Source organism: Syngnathoides biaculeatus, chromosome 7 (assembly GCF_019802595.1).
Source record: "Syngnathoides biaculeatus isolate LvHL_M chromosome 7, ASM1980259v1, whole genome shotgun sequence".
Lineage (NCBI taxonomy): Eukaryota > Metazoa > Chordata > Actinopteri > Syngnathiformes > Syngnathidae > Syngnathoides > Syngnathoides biaculeatus.
The window spans coordinates 6,260,039-6,284,631 of NC_084646.1; the positions used below are offsets into that span (position 1 = coordinate 6,260,039).

Consider the following 24,593-nt stretch of genomic DNA (forward strand, 5'->3'; position numbering starts at 1 on the left):
AAAGCTCAGCCCCCCCACTGCCAGTTTCACGTAGCAAATGTGATATTTGGTACAAGCGCCATAAGTAGAAACACGAAGAAAAGGACTTGGACATTTTCGAAGCACGTGAGGAGGCCCTCTTGAAATGACATCGTAGTTTGACCAAATTAGTTGTCATTTTGACATCTTCTTTGTACTCCAAAACGCACTCGCATACTTTTACGACTACTTTTCTTCTTACCGTCCAACCTTGTGTGGTGCTTATGATAATGAAAATGAAATGAATAATTATGAGTCACCTCAGGGCTAGGCAGGGTTCTTTAATCCGTTTTTCGCTTCCCTCCTAAAATGCTTTGAATTGTATTTGTTCATTATTTAGACTGTTTATTCATTAGGCCCATCAAGGAAAAGAAAAAAGTGAACAATTTCAAATACATAGTACATTTAACATTTTGTTTTTCAGTGTCGACAGTAGCTGAAATAAGTATTTAGCGCGTCAGCAATTTTCTCACTAAGTATATTTCTAAAGGTCATACTGACGTGAATTTTTCACTAGATGTCGGGAAGAAGTCATACGTACAAAAAAAGTACAACAAATACTATCAGAAATTAAGTTATGTGTAATGTGAGATGACAGGGGAAAAAGTATTGAACTGGTATTGATTTTAGTACTTTGTAGGTCTTTGTTAAAAACAAATGACAAGTTCAAGATGTCCCCTTTTATGGAGAAACTAATTCCATGCATTGCTCTGGTGTGACTTTCTTGCATTCATCCACACAAGCAGTCTTCAAACCTTGAGTTTCTGGTCTTTCCACAGATTCTTGATTGGACTGAAGCCAGATGTTTAGCTTGGCCATTCGAGGAGCCTTGAGAGTTTCCCTGGCAGGATGTTTTGGATCATTTTCCGACTGAAATGTCCCATTTTGTTTTATTTTCATCATCCTTTCTGCAGATTGGTTTGATAGTCATGTGAAGTTTACCAGTGCAATTTGTCGAAAAGCAGCCCCACGCAGTCACGTTCCCGCTTCTGTACGTCGCAGTTGATGCGGCGTTTTAAGGGTGACGCGCACTGCCATTTCTTCTCCAAATGTGGTCCGCATTACGACATCCAAAAGGTTATTTTTTTTTTTTTGCTCTCATTAGACCAGACTATATTCTTTCAGTATTTAACTGGCTTGTCCAATTGTTGCTCAGTCAGCTTTGGGCGAGCTTTGACATGCTTTTTTTTTTTTTTTCCAGCAATGTGGTCTTGCATGGTGAGTGTGCATACAGGTCACGGCGCCAGAGTGCATTACTCAGTGTTTTCCTTGTCACAGCGCTCCCTGCAAATTCCAGCTTTTTTTTTTTGAAGATCTCCACAGGTGGTCCTTGGCTCTCGGACAACTCTTGCGATTATTTTTGGCGCTCTCCTGGAAATCTTGCGAAGAGCACCGAATCGAGGCAAATTTGTGTTGGCACGATTGGCTTTCTACTGATGTATTCTGGCACCAAACTGTGCTCACTATAAGTTTCAAAAGTGTAGATATGCACCTGTAGACAGTGCCAGCTTTATATTTGGCAAAAATGTCGTTGCGATGGTCTTGATACAACTCTTTGCTCTTACCCATCGTGAGATATGTACACCTTGAGAATCAGACCTTTTTGTAGGCCACCAATTGACCCCTCCGTGGATATTGCGCAATCCGCGTCACTGACCAATCAGAGGCCAGAGATCTGCATAGACCAAAGCCCGTTTTTGCTCCCGCCATTTTCTCTGACATTGAATGGTCCAGTATAGGTTTAGTAAGCATTTTATCGCGTATTTGGGTTATTTAACAAAAAATATGGTTAAGAGGTGTAGTCGCGGACTTTGTAATAGTGACGACAGGTATCCTGAAAGGCTAGTTAGTGGAGTTCGATTCGTACCCTTTCCAAAACCGAAGACCCAGTACGAAAAATGCCTTCGATGGATCAAACGTTGTGGAATACCGCATCATCAACTAAATCCATCTAATATCAACTGGAACCCATATGTTTGCACGAAGGTATGCCTTATATTTGATTTTCAATAGATATCTCGTATAAATGAATTCGAAGTTCTTCGCGAGCATAACACTGCTGCGTGTGAACGATTGCCACACTTATTCTTTGTTGAGCGATGATCGGACTGCACAAACGTATTGATTTCTTGCCGGCTCGCGGCCGAAGCTTAACCAGACTGTGTTTGCACGAAGATATGCCCTAAATTTGATTTTTAATCCACGTCTCGTATAAATGAATGAGACGTTCTCTGCTAGCATAACATTGCTACGTGTGAATGATTGAATGAAATCAGAAGCATGGTGTCTCTCTCAGTTCAGAATGTATTTTATTGTATTTGTCATTTTTTACGAATTGTTTGTCTTACGTCAGCGCACGTGGTGTGACGTCACTTCAGGGGCGTGGTTAAGTGCCCTGTACGGAGGGGTCAAATAGGATTGGTATTGATTTGCACTGACAAGGAGCTGGATTGCTCTTTGATTATTAATCAATTTTGAGTGTTGTCTTCGGTTTCTGTGTGCTTTTGCACGGTCTTCATGTGTTCAATAATTATTCCCGTGTCAGTTCACATTACAACACATAACTTGATTTATCAAAAGAAGAATCAGATTTAATTGGCAAGGAATTTTTCTCCAGCAGTCGGTGATGCCTTCGTACGACATAGTGAACAAGTCAACAACATGGCAACAAGAACAAAGAACAAGACATTTCTGTTTATAGGGACTCTTCCTTGTAAGACGTGCAAGATGTAAAAACTGTTCAAATGCCCACTACTTTTGACTTTCCTTGATCTGTAGCGCTTTCCCGACTGAAGGAGCTTGAGGAGCTGGTGGCCAGGATGTGGAGGATCTGAAATAATCCTCCCTGCTCTGGACCTAGTTCTCGTTGCGTGTAAGTCCTCAATTGTGGGTAGAGTGGCGCTGATAATCCGTTCACCAGTTTTGATTGTCCGTTGCAGTCGGTGTTTGTCCTTTTTTGTGGCGGCCCCAAACCAGACTCTGATGGAGGTACACAGTACTGAATGGATGACCACTGTGTAGAACCGACTCAGCAGCTCGCGTGATAGACCGTGCTTCCTCAGAAGCCGGAAGAAATACATCCTTTGCTGGGCTTTTTTGAGGATGGAGTTAATGTGCGTCTCCCACCTCAGGTCCTTTGAGACTATAATTCCCAAGAACTTGAAGGTCTCGACCGTTGCCTCAAGACACTTGGACAGCGTCAGGGGCAGCTCTGGTGAAGTCCACAATCATCTCTACAGTCTTTAAAGTGTTCAACGCCAGGTTGTGTTGACCACAACAAAGCTCCAGTCTCGCCACTTTCTGTCGATATGCAAACTCGTCGTCGTCGTTTTTGATGAGGCCGACGACCGTGGCGTCATCTGCAGAATTCAGGAGTTTGACAGTCGTACGCCACGAGGTGCAGTCATTAGTGTAGAGCGAGAAGATCTCATGATCTTATTTGTTTTAGTTTCTTTGCATGTATGGATTACTCAGGTTGTTACCAACATCTGGTGAAAATTTCACGTCAACACCCCATGGGAAATATGTTTACTGAGACGTTTCCAATACTTATTTTTCAAATGTGGCCCTTGATCTCCAAAGTTCCCAAACAAGTGACTTCAGTGGTGCAGGTGTACCTCACGTTGTGGAAAGTGTGTGTATCCACCGGCTGTGGTAAATAATTAATTCCTGCGCGCGTGTTGTTGTCGTGCTGGTCAAGTGCAGCTGGACAGGAAGGCAGAAATCCTCTCAGGTTATCGCCGCTCGGCACAGGACGTCATTATGTCGCAGCCTGTGCGTGCGCGAGCGCGCTCAAATGACGACAGCAACACAACACGAGGACAAAGGACGAGCGGAAAACTAAACGACTGCGATCGAATTAAGGCCCATGTTCTGTCGGAGCGCTCTTTAACGGCGTGTGACGTCACAGAACGTATGACACGATTGCGTGATCACCAAAATGAGATAAATAAATACATATTATAAATATTCTAAAATTAGAAATATTTAATAAATAAATAATTATATTATCATGTAAATATTATATCACCATCTGCAGATGGGAACACTTATTTCCAGAAGAGGGAGGAACATATAGTGACCTACAAGAGCGGAGGTAGAACCACGCAGGTAGATTATATTTTGTGCAGACGATGTAATCTGAAGGAGGTTACTGACTGTAAAGTAGTGGTAGGGGAGAGTGTAGCTCGACAGCATAGGATGGTAGTTTGTAGGATGATTCTGGTGGTGGGTAGGAAGATTAAGAAGACAAAGGTAGAGCAGAGAACCATGTGATGGAAGCTGAAAAAGGAAGAATGTTGTGCAGCCTTCCGGAAAGAGGTGAGACAGGCTCTCGATGGACAACCGAAGCTCCCGGAAGACTGGACGACGACAGCCAAGGTGATCAGAGAGACAGGCAGGAGAGTACTTGGTGTGTCATCTGGTAGGAAAGGGGAGAAGGAGACTTGGTGGTGGAACCCCAAAATACAGGGAGTCATACAAGGAAAGAGATTAGCGAAGAAGAAGTGGGATACTGAGAGGACAGAGGAGAGGCGAAAGGAGTACATCGAGATGCGACGTAGGGCAAAGGTAGAGGTGGCAAAGGCTAAACAAGAGGCATATGAAGACATGTACACCAGGTTGGACACGAAAGAAGGAGAAAAGGATCTCTACAGGTTGGCCAGACAGAGGGATAGAGATGGGAAGGATGTGCAGCAGGTCAGGGTGATTAAGGATAGAGATGGAAATGTGTTGACTGGTGCCGGTAGTGTACTAAATAGATGGAAAGAATACTTTGAGAAGTTGATGAATGAAGAAAATGAGAGAGAAGGAAGAGTTGAAGAGGCAAGAGTGAAGGACCAGAAGTGGAAATGATTACTAAGGGGAAGTCAGAAAGGCACTACAAAGGATGAAAACTGGAAAGGCAGTTGGTCCTGATGACATACCGGTAGAGGTATGGAAGCAATTGGAGAGATGGCTGTGGAGTTTTTGACCAACTTATTCAACAGAATACTAGCGGGTGAAAAGATGCCTGAAGAATGGAGGAAAAGTGTTCTAGTTCCCATTTTTAAGAACAAAGGGGATGTTCAGAGCTGTGGGAACTATAGAGGAATAAAGTTGATGAGCCACACAATGAAGTTATGGAAAGAGTAGTGGAGGCTAGACTCAGGACAGAAGTAAGTATCTGCGAGCAACAGTATGGTTTCATGCATAGAAAGAGTACCACAGATGCATTATTTGCCTTGAGGATGCTCGTGGAAAAGTACAGAGAAGGTCAGAAGGAGCTACATTGCGTCTTTTGGGATCTAGAGAAAGCCTATGACAGAGTACCAAGAGAGGAACTGTGGTACTGCATGCGTAAGTCTGGTGTGGCAGAGAAGTATGTTAAAATAGTACAGGACATGTATGATGGCAGCAGAACAATGGTGAGGTGCGCCTTAGTGTGACAGAGGAATTTAAGGTGGAGGTGGGACTGCATCAGGGATCAGCTCTGAGCCCCTTCCTGTTTGCAGTGGTAATGGATAGGCTGACAGATGAGGTTAGACTGGAATCCCCTTGGACCATGATGTTCGCAGATGATATTGTCATATGCAGTGAAAGCAGGGAGCATGCAGAGGAACAATTGGAAAGATGGAGACATGCACTGGAAAGGAGAGGAATGAAGATTAGCCGAGTAAAACAGAATATCTGTGCGTGAATGAGAAAGTAGAGGGGGAAGAGTGAGGCTACAGGGAGAAGAGATAGCGAGGGTGGACGACTTCAAATACTTGGGGTCAACAATACAGAGCAATGGAGAGTGTGGTCAGGAAGTGAAGAAACGGGTCCAAGCAGGTTGGAACAGCTGGCGAAAGTGTCTGGTGTGTTATGTGACAGAAGAGTGTCTGCTAGGATGAAGGGCAAAGTTTACAAAACAGTGGTGAGGCCGGCCATGATGTACGGATTAGAGACGGTGGCACTGAAGAAACAACAGGAATCTGAACTGTAGGTGGCAGAAATGAAGATGTTGAGGTTCTCGCTCGGAGTGAGCAGGTTGGATAGGATTAGAAATGAGCTCATTAGAGGGACAGCCAAAGCTGGATGTTTTGGAGACAAGATTCGAGAGAGCAGACTTCGATGGTTTGGACATGTTCAGAGGCGAGAGAGTGAGTATATTGGTAAAGGATGCTGAGGATGGAGCTCCAGGCAAAAGAGCGAGAGGAAGACCAAAGAGAAGGTTTATGGATGTGGTGAGGGAAGACATGAGGGCAGTTGGGGTTAGAGAGGAAGATGCAGGAGATAGGCTAAGATGGCAAAAGATGACACGCTGTGGCGACCCCTAACGGGACAAGCCGAAAGGAAAAGAAGAAGAAGTAAATATTATATCGTAGCGTGACATAAAGTTAAATTTTGTCATTTTAATCCACTGCATAACTGAGAGAAAATGTTAAATTACTACCTTTTACACTTGTTTCAATTTCATCATCATCATTTCTGAATTTTTAACAGAACTTTAAATTATCTCGGTGTCATAGGAAACTATCCGGTCATTTTGTGACATCAGAGAGCAACATTACCCTGTGGCATGACATCGTAAACATTATAGTGGCCTCATATCACAAGACGTTGCTATCAACGCACAAACTAATAAAGTGTTGTCATCAAGTGACATAGCACCACCAAACAAAAAAGAACACTTTCCCAACGATGCAGTAATCAGGAGTTTAATCACTACACTTTACTTCTATTGTGACAACATAATTAACCTTTTGCAACTTAATTCTACGGTGCATGTCTCCTTTACTGATTGAAATCTCAATGTAATCCAATTGATCAAATCCCTCTTAATAACCTTCATCAAAGTGGGATTGGCGTGCATCCCCGAGTGGAGGTCAGGGGCCGGATTAGGGGCCGGGGGGGGGGTCTTAAGAAGACTGGCGAGACGTGATGGGAGTCAGACACTGAGAAGCACGCCATCCACAACCCGAGGATCCAATTCTTCATGTTTGTGTCAACAATTAGGGCCCAAGGGTGCTGTGCTAAGACCCTCTTGAAATTGATTTTTACCAGTCATTTAGGGGTTTTTCCATAAACGCACATATTTTTTGAAGACAGTCCTGGTGGAACTTTGCACTTTGTAGGGATCAAACATGTGATACAATAAGGGATGAACCTGTCACAGTCCTGCCGGTCCTTGTCCTGGCTGCGCCGGTCCCCGACACCAGCAGCAATCAGTGAGGCGCACCCTTGCGCCTAGTTCCCCGTAATTATGACCGATATAAATAAGACTCCTCGTACAGTCTGGCCTTTGCTAGATCGTTGCCCCATGCTTTGTTCCCGCACGCTCGTGAACCTGTTCCTGATCTCCCCGTGTACTGACCACAGACCCTCTTCCTACGCCTGACAACCTTGTTACTCCTGTCGACTGCCTGCCTGATCCCCGACACTGGACTGAATAAAAATGTTTCCCCAACTGCCTCTACATCTCCCGAGTCGCATATGGGTCCAACCCGTGTTCTGGTCGTCACAAAACCTTATTTAAAATTGTGTAAACGCCAAAATTGGCTGATCTGGAAGTGTTTTGAAAATTCAGTCCCAAAAACAGTTTTACTAAGCTGCACGGAATTTATCTGTAGCTATATTTGTGGATCGAAAGTAAAGCCAGAGAAAAGTCTCAGGAACCTATGCCAGAAAAGACACAAGTCTGCCATTTTGATTTAGAGTGGCCATTTTAGGGTGGCTTGGGAGTGACTCCCCAGAATAGTTTGGAAAGTTTAGTCCCTGTCCCCAGTTTTACTGAGCAACGGGACATCTGCTAGACATACATATCATGAGTAGTCCTACAAAAAACCTGATTCCTTTGTTTTTTTTGGGAGGGGAATTGACTTAGTAGCAGCTGCCCGGACTTTTATCTGAAAGTCCAGCCCCTGAAACCAGTTTCACGGAGCAACATAAAATTTGGTCGGCGTACCGATCATGATTAGACCCACCAAAAATCCTCAATACCCCAGTCACAAAATACGCAATAAATCGGCCGTTTTGACCTTCCTGTAAATATTCACAGGAACCCTCACCATCTACAAAAAAATAGAGACGCAATGACTCCTCCCAACTTTCACGTGACGTTTAATATTTGCAGGTTTAACGTCGAGGCAGCCGCTGTTGTTTTTGGGCCTCCTGTCCGAATGTGGTATTAAGACGTCTTTACGGGTAGTGGGTCAACTGATCTGTTTTTAGTTTGAAAAATAAGCGCATTTCTCTATAGTTTAGAGCATAGTAATCCAGTTTTTCTGTGACCAAGTGTCGTTTTAAAGGTGCAAGTCACAAATTACCTGCGACGTTACAAACGATCCATTTTCTGGTTTAATAGGCACAGTGATTGAAAGCTTTGAACCACAGGACGTTATGTGAAGTCATTTGAGATAGACAGAGAGATTGATTCTACTTTCTAAAGGGTTAAACTCCAGCTCACGTTCAAATAAGCACGCATGCATGTCATCACTGCATTTCAGCTCAATTTCATTGCGTTTCCCAAGTCACTTCCTTCAGGCCAACGTCCGCCCAACAAGGGAGGCGAGCGACTGGGATCAGTAAAACTAATAATGCCGTAATCGCTTTATGGTGTGGTGCTTAAGGGCCGGGGTCACTCTGGCGTGTATCTGGATCAAACTAGATGTTCCTCACACGTTGGTGACTCATCGCTCCCCGCTGACTCGTTCACTGGCAGCATATGCCAAGAACGGGCCGAGGGACCGCGGACGGCCGAGGGACAAACGACACGCACGGATGCTCTCGGTTCACTGGAAGGTCCAACGTGCTCATTAAGTTCACTTTCCTCTTGGCCTTCACGCGAGAGTTTTGAATCGTACCATGCTCACGACTCAAGTCACTCACTTCTCAAAGCACATTTCCCCATAAAAATGAATGGAAATACACTGCCTTTAATCTGCTAGCTTAAGGCTAATGCTAACAAAGGCAATGATTAGCATTTCTGTGGTTGTGTTATCGCACAATTGATATTTAAACACAATGCAGCAACAAGTAGTCAAACAATTTAACAGGATTTTCCCCATAAAAATGAATAGAAATACCCTGCCTTTACTCCACTAGCTTAAGGCTAACGCTAACATGGGCAATTATTAGCATTTAAGTGGTTGTGTTATCGCACAATTGATATTTAAACACAATGTAGCAACAAGTAATCAAACAATTTTACAGTACTCAGTTTTATACTGTATTTCTTCTCAACAAAGAACAACTACGTGAATTCCACTTGCGTTCTAGGCAGGCCACGCCCCTCTGCACTATGATTGGCTGCTGAATCCACGTGGCAAAGTAAACAAGCGTGAAATTGGAATTTGCCTTTATAGATACGCATGCACCAGAATGGACAACACAATGTCCATCGATGTGACAAAATGGCTCATTTTGAATTGTAATCAGTGATGCTATTACTCTACATTTTAACCTAACATTATAGAGTTATTTTTCTCCAAAACAGGAAAAAAAAAAACCATGGCAACATGTCTCTTGACTCGGCTATTTTACAGTGACCAAATGATTATTCCTTTACGACGGACTTCCTGTAAGTCAATCAGTCAATTTAATGATGTGTGGCGTTAACACTAATGAGCGATCACTTTTATGAACAATTATCTATGTGTTCAAGTGAAGGGGACGTCCTGTAGCCCTGACTGCCAGACGTTCCGGTCTCCTTCTAGTGGCGTGCCTTATCTTATCTGATCTTATCCAGTGCCAATTTCTGATGCTCCGTGGGCTGATATGATATTAACAGACGTGATATGAGCATGATGCGTTTGAAAAAGCAAGAAGGTAATTGGAGAGGAAATATGTACGATACATAAAATGATCCAGGGCTAAATGGAGGACAAAATAAGAAATGAGACCCCCCAAAAATTATCCTGTGAAAAAACTTGACTTTGGACGGAAATATCTTTATTGGGCAATAAAAATCCAGTGCATGTACTTCAGGTGGGTACTAACGCGTTACATTTACTTCAGTAACTTTTTGGACAAATCGAATTTGTCTGAGTAGTGTCAAAGCCACATACCATCAATTCCGGTCTACAAGCTGTGACTTTTTTCACACGCTTTCAACCCTGCGGTTTATGCGGTGATGCGGCTAATTTTTTGCATTTTTTTCTAACGGCCGCAAGGGAGCACTCGAGTGGAAAAGGTAAGAATGAGACCGGTGGAATATATGTGTCAAGGAAGTGACTTTTACTGGCCCTGTTAGTGCTGCGCTAGCGTTAGCGCTGTGCTAGGGTGTTACTGGTGTGTTAACTGGCGTATCTCAGCGATATTTACTGGTAGGTTTTATTTTAACCGACCCTGTTAGCGCTACCGCTAGCATTAGCGTTAAACTCTTTCTGTGTACCGTCTTTCTTTGTAAATATCTCGTGTTTCAATGTGGGCACTTGTGGCTTTGACACAGCTGCGGCGTATGTATGTACCAAATGGTATTTCCTTTGCAAATGTACTCAGCATTAATGCTCTGTATTAATGCTAATGCTAAATGGCATAGTTGTTGCAATGTAGTAGTCCTTTATGCAATAGATTCAACACAAATGGTGCAGCAATACCATACATGTAGACTAGAGTCATAAATTCTTTATCCTCCCGATGGAATGAATATTAGTGTAGTACTGATGAGCTGAGACGTCTCAGTAATCAGTATTTCCCTCGGTCTGACTTAAACATCCCCAAGGATTGGTGTGATGTGATTTATTTTTCAAATGGAATTAACTTAAAGTCCGAATTGATCAACACGAGAGTGGGCATCCCCTCTCGCTCCTCGCCTATAGCGCATATTTGTTGGGAATATAATTTATTATAGTGCGGATATGTTGCATCCGTATTACGTGTACTGGAAAAACAGCGTAGAAGTTTCTTTACGGAACAACTTTGACTCATGAACACAATCCCTCCCCTGCGGTCAGTGTGTCCATTGAGCCGATTTCCACTGAACAAAAAGGCTATCGCCTCTCCTGTCCTGTCCACTTATCAAATATTGAGGATGAGAGTGGTGGTATCCAGTTCTTTTTTTCTTTTTTTTTTAAAATCTCCAGTTTCGTTGTATGTGCACACCACAATGGAGTCCAGTGAGCTCCGCGTGCAACGCTTTTGTTGATTTCCGTCCGGGCGGATTAACGAGGATGCTATTTCACAAAAGCCAGAATAGGAAAAAAAGTCTGCTAAAAACAATGATCAAAAGTTTATAATTATTATACAAGGAAAAAAAAACAAACAAACAATAGCAAAGATCCAGCCATCCATTTTCTGCCACTTTTCCGGGTGGGGTCGCAGGGGAAGTAGCTTCAGCAGGGATACCCAGACTTCCCTTTCCCCCAGCCACTTCTTCCAGCTCTTCTGGGGGGGATCCCGAGAGACGTTTCTCCAGCGTGTCCTGGGTTGTCCCCGGGGTCTCTTTCCGGTGGAACATGCCCGGAACACCTCACCAGGGAGGTGTCCGGGAGGCATCCGAATCAGATGCCCCAGCCACCTCATCTGGCTCCTCTCAATGCGGAAGAGTAGTGGCTCGACACTGAGCCCGACCCGGATGACCGAGCTTCTCACCCTATTTCCAGCCCGGACACCATCTGATTCAGATGCCTCCCGGACGCCTCCCTGGTGAAGTGTTCCGGGCATGTCCCACCGGAAAGAGACCCCGAAAACAACCCAGGACACACTGGAGAGACTTTGTCTCTCGGCTGGCTTGGGAACACCTCGGGTTCCCTCCGGAAGACCTGGAAGAAGTGGCTGGGGTAAGGGAAGTCTGGATACCCCTGCTGAAGCTACTTCCCCTGCGACCTGATCCGGAGAAGCAGTAGAAAATGGATGGATGCAACAAACACAATTTGCATTATATATTTACACTTCATCACATTTTGTTTTTGATTATTGTTTGTGTAATGAATACATATTTGGTTCATTTCAAAACAATGATATTTACTCTTTAATCCACTTTTTGGGGGAAGGAAACATCCACAAATCCTGTTGAGGGATTCGTTCAAATTCACAAAAAGTAATGAACGAGTAATCCAATGCAAGTAATAAGATTACATTGCGAAAGTAATAGTAATACTGCTATTCAATTTTCAAAAGGGTAACTTCGAAAATGTAACCTTTCCAAAGTAATCTCCGTAATACATTAAATCAAGTCTTCCAGTCGCTCTTTCGACAGATCGGGCTAGTCGCGGTTTTGGCGCAGCCATCTGTTGAGGGACCGTTCCCTTCCCTCACAGAAGGTTCCCCCCTAGTGTACCCCAGGTAGACCCCCAGCCCCCACCTTCTTAACTCCCACCTCTAGGGGTCTTGCCAAGCCACAGCAACACCTCACAGGTCTCAGTTTCCTGTGCAGCTTGAGCAAAAAAATGGGAAGTGACCCGTTAACAAAGCCATATGCGGCCTCCATATTGCCACGCAAAAATAAAAATATTACATCGTATTTTTTTCTCCCCCACCCCATACGTCGACTTGATGTCTGCGCTACAATAGCCAGCATTCATACTGTTAAAGTCTTATGGTTGAAACATTGTGACCCGCACTTGTGACGCCGCCTCACATGCTACGCGTGAGTCCAAAAGTCGCTCAAATAAACGCGGACACCGAATGAAGCAGAGTTTCTCAAACTTGTTGGTAAAGCGGACCCCGCCATCCCCCGCCTTGCATATCACAGGAAGTATTGTATTATGCGTTTCAAATCAAAATGGTCTCCACCTATTTCATCGAAATGAAAATCATTTGACTCATATTTACTATTTCTTGACCTGCAGTACCGGCACTAGCAATGTGACTCTAAACGCAGGGGGGAACTAGATTTAGGAATTTGGTTTGCGACTTTTTCCGGACCACCTGTGAGCATTTTCTCGAAAAAGCGCAGTGGGTTTGAATTCTCGGTAGGAAACACGACTTGAGCGGAACAGTTTTCACATTGTTTTCCCAGAAAGAAGCCCATCATAAGGCAACACTGCTTGCGTGCAGAAATGTCACATGACTAAAACCTTTTAAAAATAGTTTCCCCTGCGATTGGCCAGAAACTAGTTCAGGGTGTACCCCGCCTCGTGCCCGTTGACAGCTGGGATAGGCTCCGGCACTCCCCGCGACCCTTGTGATGATAAGCGGCTAAGAAAACGGATGGATTTGTCATTTAATTGCAATTTGGTACACTCATTTACATATTTAGAACGTGAGACCAACGTCTGCTGAAGTCCTTTGATAGCTCGTTCTGAGCAGTGGAGGACCGTTGAGGTTTCAAGCTCAAGTCCTCAGGTTGCTGGTTCAATTCCAGCTCTAAGGATGCTTTTGAGAATTGTTCATCTTTATTAAGAACAAAAAAAAGTCACACTTTTTCATTTGAATCTACCAGTTACCTCTAGAAAGTGCCACAATTGCTCCATTGAAAACTATCAGATGTTGGCAAGACTGATGAAAATATTGATATATCGCAGTATTATTGGAACCCATTTATGTCGCATGGTGCATGATTGACACATGAAGCCATGATTATTTTCCGCCATCCATTTTCTGAGCCATTTATCCTCACAAGGGTCGCGAGTGTGCTGGAGCCAATCCCAGCTGTCCTCGGGTAGGAGGCGGTGCACGCCCTGAAGTGCTTGCCAACCAATCACAGGCCACACAAAGAGACAGAAAACAGTGAGACTCACAATCAATTTAGAGTGTCCAATAAATGTAATTTTTTGGGATGTGGGAGGAAACCGGAGTGCCCGGAGAAAACCCAAGCAGACACAGCGAGAACATGCAAACTCCACACAGGCAGGGCCGGAATTTGAACCCCGGTCCTCAAATTTGTGTGACCAACGCTCTACACCTGTACTACCATAACACATTTATATTTTCAGTTCCTATTATTGTAAATACATAAAATTCCCTTTGTAGCGGTGACCTAACGACCGGATCGCCGCAAACCGTGTGAAAAACGGCCAGGTGGCTAAAGATGCTAGCATGCCCCGTTCGCTTGCTTGCGACATGTTCTATTGCTCACAGAACTCAGTTGTTTCTTTCTCTAACCGTTTCCTTCTTTCCTTGAAGACGTTTAACCGCTCGGAAGGAGAGTGACACGCCGGGCAAATTTACGACCGCAAGTCGAGCGGAGCAGTTGAGCTGCCGCAACACACAGGTTAACGTTTTCTCGCATGACACCAGAGCAGTTGAGGAAAATGGCAGGGGGGAGGAAACAACTTGCTGGATGCTAATGTTAGCATTAGCAGTACATTTTTCTACTACTTTAGGGACAAAATCAAAGCTGGGAATGAAAACGTACATATTTACACAAATCCGCACATCATACAAGCTGATGACATGGCGTAAAAGCTAATGTACTGGAGCGCTCAGAAGCGTGCTAACTTTCGTGAAAATGGGATGGAGGTTAACGTTAGCATTATGTTTGGAATTTGGATACCTTTTTTAGATTTAATACTACTGGAGGGACAAAATAGAGCTTGGAAATTTACAAGCCATACCAGCTAATGAGCTAATGCACATGCAATGTTTTGGCAGTGGCTAACATTAGCATTTGATTTGGAGTCTGAATACTTTATTTCTACAAGTAAATGAAACTTGGAAATTAAAACATACAACATATTTACACATTTTCACAATATACGCTCTTGTAAATACATCATGACACTTTTGTTCTTGCTAACGTTCACTTTGCATGGCTATACGCTGATGTTAGCATTAGCATAGAATTGTGGGGCTGCAGAGTCGCTGATGTTGTAGTGGTTCACACGCCTGACTTTGGTGCAGGCGGCGTGGGATCGATTCCCGCTCACTGATGGTGTGCCCTGTGACTCACTGGCGACCAGTCCTGGGTGTCACCTGTCTTTAGCCCGATGTTAGCTAGGATAAGCTCCGGCACTCCAGCCACCCTTGTGAGGATAAGTGGCTCGGAAATGCTTGGCAGGCCACTATATGTCGTTGGCATAGGTAAATGAAGAATAATACACCAATTAGCTAAAATAGCATAATGAATAAAACTACAGTGATTTCCCACGATATCACAGTTGACTCCAAAATATTGATTTAATCTAATTTCAGGGACGCTGACGTCACATGACCCGCCAGACCCTGCCTCTTGAAGACACGTACAGGAACAGGATGTCTACAAAAACTACAATAAAAGCTGTAGGTGCATAATTTTCTCAATTATTTATTTTTTTACATTAATTTATTTTTTTGATGCTTGTAGTTTTTTTTTTTTTTTTTTAAGCAAATAAATTTGCAATCTGTACAAGTTATTTAAATAAGAGTTTAGTTTGTCTAGGAGAGGTAATACTATAAAATGTTTTGATATAGTCTCTCGATATTGCAGATTTGCAGGGCTTTACTGTATTACTATAAGAAGTTATAAAACAAATTTAGGTTGGTGTTTGATATTTGCACATTTTTGCTTTGCAGATTGTGTCTTAATCCAAAACCCCAGCGAGTAAACATAACATAAATCATAAAAGCTAATAGCTGCAATTTTAGCTGTTCTGATTGTGCTCAAATTAACGGAGGATGGTTATATCGTCGGATCGGGATTACATTTGGAGTCAAAATATATTGGGGGGGGGATGCTACTTAGAAACGTTGGTATGAAATAAAGAAGCTAGCGAAAATCAAATCTAAGTTTTGATCTTGCGAGCTTTCACAGAAGAGGCCCAATGGAGGCTCACATGAGTGTTTCATTCCAAGTCTATTATGTAAAAAAACAAAACTGTGGTGTAATTGTCTGTATTAATAACGTCCCGGTCCGCTTCCTCGCACTGGAACATTTTCATTTGCGTGACTTTCCTTTTATCTGTGATTTCCCTCGAGGAACGCTCAGACCTGATGTTGCGTATGATCAGTTATTACAAAGAGTGCATGTTATGAATGTGGTTTCGTGAAAGATCGGGCTGGTTTTTATGAACAGAGGGTTTAGGCGTGCAGGCGGGAGGTATTGAACGGACATGTTCTGTCTTCTCGTTTTAATGAAGCGTCATGACGCCGTTACCGCAATCCCTTAATGACTGACTCTTCCTGGTGGGGGCTTGGGGGGGGGGGGGTGTAAACCAGACGTTGAATGGCAGGATTTCCTTCCTGATCTCTTATCGGCTCCTTTGTGAAAACAATGAATGCTAACCCACGCGCGATTGAGCCGTCGTCATGCTCGCAACCTTCCCCTCAGCTCCAGATGTCCACTTTCTGGGCCGGAGCTGGCCGGAGCCGACGAGTGCAGAGCAGGAAGGAGTCACAAATCACATAACATTCAACCCTTTTCTTTTTTTAATTACTTCTTTTTCTTTTTGTATATAATCTAGAACAGCGCGTTCATTTTTGATAAAATCACCTAGGACGGCATTGCTCCTTCTGTTTTTCCTCAATTGTTTACCACTGAAGGCGGCACAGTGCCGTAGGTGGTAAAGCGTCACCCTCACAGTTCTTAGGTCCTGAGTTCAATCCCAGGCCTCCAGGTGTGGAGTTTGCATGTTCTCCCTGTGCATGCGTGGGTTTTCTCCGGGCACTCCGGTTTCCCCCCACAACCCAAAAGCAAGAAACATTAATGGGACGCTCCAAATTGCCCATAGGTTTGATTATGAGTGCGACTGTTTGTCTCCATGTGCCCTGCGATTGGCTGGCAACCAGTTCAGGGTGTACCCCGCCTCCTGCCCGACGACACCTGGAATAGGGTCAAGCACTCCCCGCGACCCTCGTGAGGATAAGTGGCTAAGAAAATGGATGGATGGATATACTGCTAAGGTCAGTGATCAGTTTTTGGCAAAATACCTAAATGATCCAAAATTAGTTTTGATGAGGCGGTTTAGTCTAATGTAAACGTGCAGTTTTTCCTTCTGCTGGACTGAAAGTGAACACATTTTCTAACTTAGTGACTTTGTCACAAATGTTCACGATTATTAACTTTGTTTTCCCAAAACATGACGAGGAACTGAACTAGTGACTCTTTCTGGTGTCACTGGAGACTCTAATAAGAATGGGAACTAAAGAAATGGTTCTTTTTGAGAATCAGTTCCTGTATAGTGCTTGCTTGTTTGGCTGACAATTCCGCTTTTCAGTTCCTCCACCCCCCCCCCACACACACACAAAAAAGAACCAGTTTCGACCAGGCCTCAGCAGCTTAAACCTCCTCGTTCTCAGCCGTGATAGGGGCTCACGTCACGGGAGGGCTCAAGAAAGAGCGAGGAGGATAAAAATATTTTTGGGCCGGAGGTGCTGACTCTCTCTGGAGGTGACAGTTCCGAAAAAGTGGTTTTCTATAATGGTGTGGAAGTTCTTTTTCAGCGGAAGATTTGTCCCCTCCTTTTGCTGTGAACTTATTGCGGTGGGGGGGATTTGTGTGTCCCAGTGATCCTCGGAGCTCAGTTGTCTGGGGCTTTACGCCCTTGGCAGGGGTCACCCGTGGCAAACAGGAGAGGGACCAGACAAAGCACGGCTCCGAAGACCCCAATGACGTTTAGAAATACTGGAAGACGTTTTGCATTGACCGCACACGTGTCGCTGCCCACCCTCCAAACTATCCCCGGAGGTGGGGCTCTAAGGAGAGCACTCGGCGGTCGGGCCTGCATCCGTGGGACCTGGCCGAAAGGGTAACGTGGGTCGCTCCTTCTTGTGGGGACACGGGGGTCGGGTGCAGTTTGATAAAGGCAGGGACATCGGCGTGGAACGTCATTTACCTGGCAGGGAAGGAGCCTTAGCTGGGTCGAAAAGTTCTAAAACGACATAGTTGAGCTTCCCTCCCTACATGGCTTGGACTCTGGAACCAGTCATCTTGAGAGGGATTGGACTCTCGTCCACCCTGGACTGGCCCACTCTAACCGGCGTCGAATAGGTGTAGGTACAGTATACCTATTACCCCCACGTCTCAGCACCTGTACCGGTGGATGAGAGAATCACCTTCCTCCACCTTGGGGTGGGGGGGACAGGTCTTGACTGTGAACAGGAATGGAACCAGACAGTTTTCTAAGTTACTGATATCTTTTAAGGTAGACAAGAAAACGCTGTATCTTCCGTCCAAAGTTGACAATATTTGTTTTCATTTCCTCATCCAATGAGAATCAGTGATAAGGAATTGAATCCATATGCTTCTTCTTCTTTTCCTTTCAGCTTGTCCTGTTAGGGGTCGCCACAGCTTGTCATCTTTTTCCATCTTAGCCTATCTGGTGCATCTTCCTTTTTAACACCCGCAGTCTTCATGTACTCCCTCACAACATCCATCAACCTTTTCTGTGGTTTTCCTGTCACTCTTTTGCCTGACAGCTCCATCCTCAGCACCTTTCTACCAATATACTCACTCTTTCACCCTTGGACACGTCCAAACCATCGAAGTCGTCTCTCTCTAACCTTGTCTCCAAAACCATCCAACTTTTGCTGTCCTTCTAATGAGCTCATTTCCAATCCTATCCGACCTGCTCACTCCGAGCGAGAACCTCAACATCTTCATTTCTGCTACCTCTGGTTCTGATCGCTGTTGTTTCTTCAGTGCCACCGTCTTGAATCCATAAGCAATAACACTAAAAGAATCAGAATCACAAAATTCTTGAAACATTCCCCTTCCTGCTCTTGAGAGCCCCTTGCAGCTCCCATCCGTGCAAGAGTTGGCACATTCGATTCTTCTTGTGATTCTCTCGAAAATACTGAATTGCCCGACACGTAACCATGCAAAGTGCTTTGCGAGTACTCACACGCCCCACTCTGTGAAAAGTTGTAGATGATTTACATACGTACTTACCAACTTTTGTTTGTTGGGTTGTGAAACTTCACACTTGAAGAGTGAGCAAGCACTCCAGAGACCGCCGTTCAAAAGTCAACCTTCCGCCATATGCACTCTTTAAAAGCCAGCAATTTGGAACTAAAACCTCGTTGCAAACGTCGCGGCCAGACTGGATCCAATTATCTCTTCCCGTGATTCTGAATGAAAGGTGAATTAACCTGAGACAATTTAGCGCGCTACCGGTTTTGGCATTTGGCGATAGCGAGGACCCCCCCCCCCCCCCCCCGTCCATTTCACAGCAAAGGCATTCCTAAACTCACAAAAGTTTCACTCGGTTGTGCAATTTCACACTTGAAGAGAAGCCAGGCACTCTGGAGATTCAACTTTTTGTATATGAGCGATTTAAAAAAGAAGGAAAAAAAAAAAAACAGTCAACTTTCCATAACTGGCCCCCTTTAAAAATCAGCAGGCTGGAACGAGAACCTCGCGGCGAACGTGCACGACAGGCTGAACCAAATAATGGACTGTGTCTTATTTGTGGGACCTGCGCCCGGCCTATTTAATGAGAGGTGAAGGTCGACGCTACTGGTCTTTGCATTTGGCGATAGGAAGAGCCCGTTAAGCTCCATTTCACAACAAAGAGATTATCGGAATTACTTGTGACATGCGCTGTAGGGGACTAGCACCTATTGGCACGCACTCATGCGCTACTAACCAAACTCATCCGGCAACACACACATGCACGCTGGATTAAGTGCTGAAATTCCTGTGCAGAAGGACGGGAAGGAGTTCCACGCATTGTCATTTCAATAGAGATCATTTTTTTATTTGATTTTATTTACACTGACACATTACACACAGCAAAACTAAGTAAAGCCTCGGGTTTAATAAATACCAACGATGGATGGGAAAAGTCAAAATTCTCTTCTTTTACTCCGTCAGATGAGAAATGCGTCGGAAAAGGAGTTTTGCTCCGTTACCGAGGCGAGAACGTTATACAGTACACGCGCAGAAAACCAGCAGTGGATGAACAGTTTCTGTGTACCGCGTCTTCGTGAACATGGTCGCCTGCTTATATGACATTACAAAATCTGCACAATGAAATCGGTATTTACAGAAAGTGGAGCGGCAAGATCGCGTTTGGGGGGGGAGCGTTTACATGACAACCACAGAGTGGAACCGGGCCTGTAGGTGGCGACGTCCCGTCGAAAAGACGCATGATGATGCGCTCTATTTTTGACTTTTTTTTTTTTTTTTAAATTATTGATCAACTTATTATTGATCGTCTGATTATCGCACTGTTGTTCATCGTTGCACTACTTGGCTCAAAACAGAAGAACTTCGCAGCTGGTTTACTTTCCAAAGAATTGTTGTTACAACAATTGTTAAATTAATATTTACATGGTGTTTTCTGCCGTTGGTTGTTAATGTTGACAAAAATATAACAATTATTTGCTGATTAATTTCCCTAATTTAGCCAAACGTCATCTATAGTTAACTATTTGTTAGGTAAAATTGTTTATTTTTCATTTTTATTTTGAGGATTTGCCACGAAAAATGCGGTCTGTTCGGGGCTGTTTATTTATTCAGAGAATCTTTGCGTAATAATCCCAAAAATGGCGTTAAAGCTCTGGCTAATCGGAAAGTTGTCATTGGTGTCAAAGAAGTCAGTTGCAATGACACATCTCATCTGGTGTGTTGCGTTGGAGCAAAATTTGGAATGAAAGCAGTGTTTTGGCATCATAGTTTGTCCAATATTCAGTTTAAACAATTAATACAGGGCACTATAAACATTTATAGGATTATATAATTATTAGCATTTTTTTTGCTATTTGCAGCAAGGTTTAATCGTCTGTATTAGCAAAGCAAAATGTCATTGTCATGTAAACGCATGGACAAAATCACGGAGAATAGCAGTGGCCCCACTAATAATAATCATAATACACTGATAATATTTATTTCCATCATTCGGAGACGCGCGCGCACACACACTCGCAATCTCAAACATATGTTCACACGCACGAACAGGACATTTTCCCGGTGGGAACAAAAGAAGCGCAGCGAACATCTGGACTCAAACGGGGAAACGGAGGAAAGCAACGTGCGGCCGGGGAACAATGACGATAACGTTCAATGTCTAATTTCCAGACCATTGAACGGTAAGTCCCAAAAAGTCAGCGAGATTCTTTCCCGGGGTGATAAACAAATAAACAAACAAAACAAAAAAATCTCTCAAATGGCAGTACCAGCGTGTAAACAAAGAGAAGGGAATATTATAATATTTGATGTTCACCTGCTAAGCCAGCGTCTTGCAAAAACAAACAAACAAAAAAAAAAAAAACACTTATCTACACCCCCCCCAAAAAAAAAGTAAAAAAAAAAATTATCTATACATATAGTACCGTGTTGTGCAGCCTTTTTTCCCGGCCTGTGGCTTTGCGGCAACGGAACGATTGGAACTCGCCTCAAAAGTTGGATCAAGCTGTCTTAATAATAGCTTATAAAAACCTGCGTCCCAGTTGCTCCGTTTGGAAAAAAAATAAAATAAAATAATTGGACACTGAATAAACATCACCTTCATTTCAAACATGTAATACTGACAACAACAACAAAAAAAAAACTTAAAATAAAATTAAAGCTGCACTACGGGATGTATGGAATGATGTCAAGTGCCTCGAGTGCATTTGTTTTTCTTTTTCCTTTCCAGAAAAATAACATGAGATAAAAAGTTTAAGAAATAAAAAAAAAAAAATGGTAAAAAGGAAGCAACTTCAGAGAGCTGATAAAACCATCATTATGATAGATGTAAGCATGTATAATATTGACTTTTTGTTTTTTTTCAACTGTCCTCCCTTGGAAGTCTTTAAGTTTCTTTCTTTCTTTAAGTCATATGAATGTTCTTCAAAATGTTCTTCTTGCGTTGCGTTCTGTCTGGGGTGCCCCGAAGGGTGGTGGCAGTGTTGGGGCTGTGAGTAGTTGGGGGGTGGGGGTGGGGGTGGGGGTGGGGGGGGGTTGTTTATTTAGGGCCATTGTTTACAGAGGGCGGGGGCGGTCTCTTTTTTTTAATGGTTAGGGTTAAGTGGATGGCAGTGTTTTAAAAGGTTTTGTTGGAGTAGCAGAACATGAGAGGCACTTCTTTTAAGAGGCAGTTGGGGGGGGGGGGGGACTCACACCCTCTGGACTCCAAGACCCGTGCCTTCCAGGAAGACCTCGCGCTGGGGCAGTAAGGGCTGCGTCGGAGCGGTGCTTCCGTTCGAGCTCGGCTGGAACGCCGTGTTCGGAATTCTGGGCTCGTCGTCGTCGTCGTCCTCTGTGGTGGTGGCGGCGGATCTGGGGGGCACCATGAGCCTGGAGCTGAAGTTCAGATAGATCTGGGGGGGGAGGGGGGACAAAAGCACCAATCAGCTTCCACTGCGTGCTTGTAAACAAAGAACTTAGCATGGGTGAGGGTGCCTTTTTATGTTCGATGCCGGTCTTTTGGGGACCCCGACAAAGGTCAGCAGGGGCTAGAGCAGCGGTGTCAAACATACGGTCTGTGGACCAAAACCCACCTGTGAGGGCAGGGGTCTCAAACTCAATTTACTTTGGGGCCACTAGAGTCTTGGCACACATGGACTTATGTGAAATTTAAATTAGAAATTAAAAACAAGGAGTCACTGATGGTGTAGTGGTACACACGCCCGCCCTTGGTGCAGGCAGCGTGGGATCGATTCCCGCTCAGAGATGGTGTTGATATCTGCCCTGCGACTGACTAGCGACCAGTTCAGGGTGACGTGCGCCTTTTGCCCGAAGCTAGCCGGGACAGGCGCCAGCTTTCCCGTAACCCTTGTGAGGCTAAGCGGCTTGGATAATGAAATGACATGACAAATTAAACTCAATCCTATCTTTGTAAAAGTTCGAAAACAAACCAAAAAAAAAAAACTTCTTGGCAACGCTGCTGTAACTTTCTCAAACCCGGTCGATGTCACACGTCCGATAGCCATCTACCCCGCCGTGATTGGTCTGCTCCACGCACAACACTCGTAAAAGTGCCATCCATGTAAACCTCGAGGGCCGCACTACCATTATACTTTCATATCAAGGTGGGGGCCACAAAATATCATCTCATGGGCCGTAAATGGCCCGCGGGCCGCCAGTTTGAGACCCACACGCTAGGGGGTACAATTTGGTCCGTAGGATAAATTTAAAAGTAAAAAAAAAAATACAAAAAAAAACTTTGCGGACATGGGAACCAAGGAAAATTTTGAGAATTTTTCATCTCATGTTAAAAAAAAAAAAACAAAAAAAGGAATCCTAATGATCCTTAAGGTATTCATAATTTTAAAGTGCAAAACTTTGTTTTTCAATTCAAAATATCTGTGACTTAAAAGGTTTGTTCCTTAAAATTAAATCACGAGGGTTTGATCAATTATTATGCAGATGGAAAAATTCAGGAAATGATTTTAGGTTTCATTGAACATTTACATTTTCCTACCGTGTTTCATTTCTTTTGTATTTATATGAGGGGTAAATGATATTTTATTTTTATTATAACCCGGTATGGTTCGGTTGATTTGAGACTTATTCTTAGACTCTTGAGTGTCTGAGATCTGGATTTTGGCCAGTTTTCCACTTACATGCTTGGTTGCATCTGACAGCCGCTGTTCAATTTGCTCCACCACCTTTCTGAAGGAGGGCCTCTGGATGGGGTTGGGGTCCCAGCAAGACCGCATGATCTGATACCTGGTGAGCGGCGGGACATGCGCTATTATTATGTATTACTGTATCTTAAAGTCATTCAAAAAAACTCTCTCACAAACATAAATGAAAGTGTCATTGAACCTGTCAGCTTTAATAATTCACATTCGGTATGTATAGTAAGATTCCATATTTAGAAATCATGCTTTGGTGGGTGCTGCTGTTTTGATTAGCAAATGTGTTGAATTGAGAGAACCAGCTCACCATTTAATTTATTTGTGCCAGCGTCTAAATATTGAGATAATTACAGCTATTTTTTTTTTTTTTCATGACATGGGTAACAAAAAATAACCCCGCCCCAGAGGGAACCTATGTTAATTCAAGAAATTGGGTATGGCATCCATTTTCCACATGGAAGCCACATCAGGTATGATGTACTGGAGAATAATACAGTAAAATATGCCATATCGTTGTCAGTTATTTGTTTAGTTTGGGGAAAATGAGACATCTACTTGAGGAATGGTGTTCATTGAAGGATTTAAGGACTTAAGGATGAGACATCTAGTTATAGACTGGAAGATATGGCATCTGTTGATTACACCATAGATAATTCAATTGTATAAGATGTTTTTAATTTTTTTTTTTTTTGCCAAAACGTTTTGACATTTATTTGAGGTTGGGCATTTATTAAGTCTTGATGACACATCTAGTGATGAATTGGGGTATCTTAATTTGTTGGTTAGCGAGGAAAAAAAAAGCAAATTTGAGGTATTACATTCGTCCGGTTAAGGCATAAATTGTGGTATGGCATCTACCAGCCACTTCTTCTTCTTTTTTCCTTTCAGCGTGTCCCGTTAGGGATCGCCACAGCGTGTCATCTTTTTCCATCTTAGCCTTTCTGGTGCGTCTTCCTTTCTAACACCCGCAGTCTTCATGTCTTCCCTCACCACATCCATAAACCTTCTCTTTGGTCTTCCTCTCCCTCTTTTGCTCGGCAGCTCCAACCTCAGCATCCTTCTACCAATATATTCACTCTCCCGCCTCTGGACATGTCCAAGCCATCTCTGTCTGCTCTCTAATCTTGTCTCCAAACATCCAACTTTGGCTGTCCCTCTCATGAGCTCATTTCTAATCCTATCCAACCTGCTCACTCCGAGCGAGAACCTCAACATCTTCATTTCTGCCACCTCCAGTTCTTCTTCCTGTT

At 43.7% G+C, this 24,593-nt stretch overlaps 1 protein-coding gene and 1 long non-coding RNA gene across 20 annotated transcripts in view; one reads left to right on the top strand and one right to left on the bottom strand.

Annotated features, from left to right (window-relative positions):
• Window positions 1–24,593, top strand: part of LOC133503121 (uncharacterized) — a 62,332-nt gene that overhangs the window by 6,712 nt on the left and 31,027 nt on the right. For 6 of the 19 annotated variants that reach the window (XR_009795642.1, XR_009795645.1, XR_009795648.1 and 3 more), the window contains exons 6-9: window positions 798–2,890; window positions 14,047–14,134; window positions 14,764–14,943; window positions 15,055–15,141. This is a non-coding gene — a long non-coding RNA (uncharacterized LOC133503121). Of the gene's footprint in view, window positions 1–797; window positions 4,593–14,046; window positions 14,135–14,763; window positions 14,944–15,054; window positions 15,142–16,626; window positions 16,741–23,346; window positions 23,373–24,593 lie in introns of those variants that run through there. The other 13 variants (XR_009795655.1, XR_009795657.1, XR_009795659.1 and 10 more) reach the window with 13 other exon arrangements.
• Window positions 21,744–24,593, bottom strand: part of kita (KIT proto-oncogene, receptor tyrosine kinase a) — a 48,497-nt gene continuing 45,647 nt past the window's right edge. The window contains exons 21-22 of the mRNA XM_061824345.1: window positions 23,326–23,431; window positions 21,744–22,080 (exon numbers count right to left, since the gene is read on the bottom strand). Of these exons, the coding sequence (XP_061680329.1) occupies window positions 21,877–22,080; window positions 23,326–23,431 (310 nt within the window). The 3' untranslated portion in view covers window positions 21,744–21,876. The remainder of the gene's footprint in view (window positions 22,081–23,325; window positions 23,432–24,593) is intronic.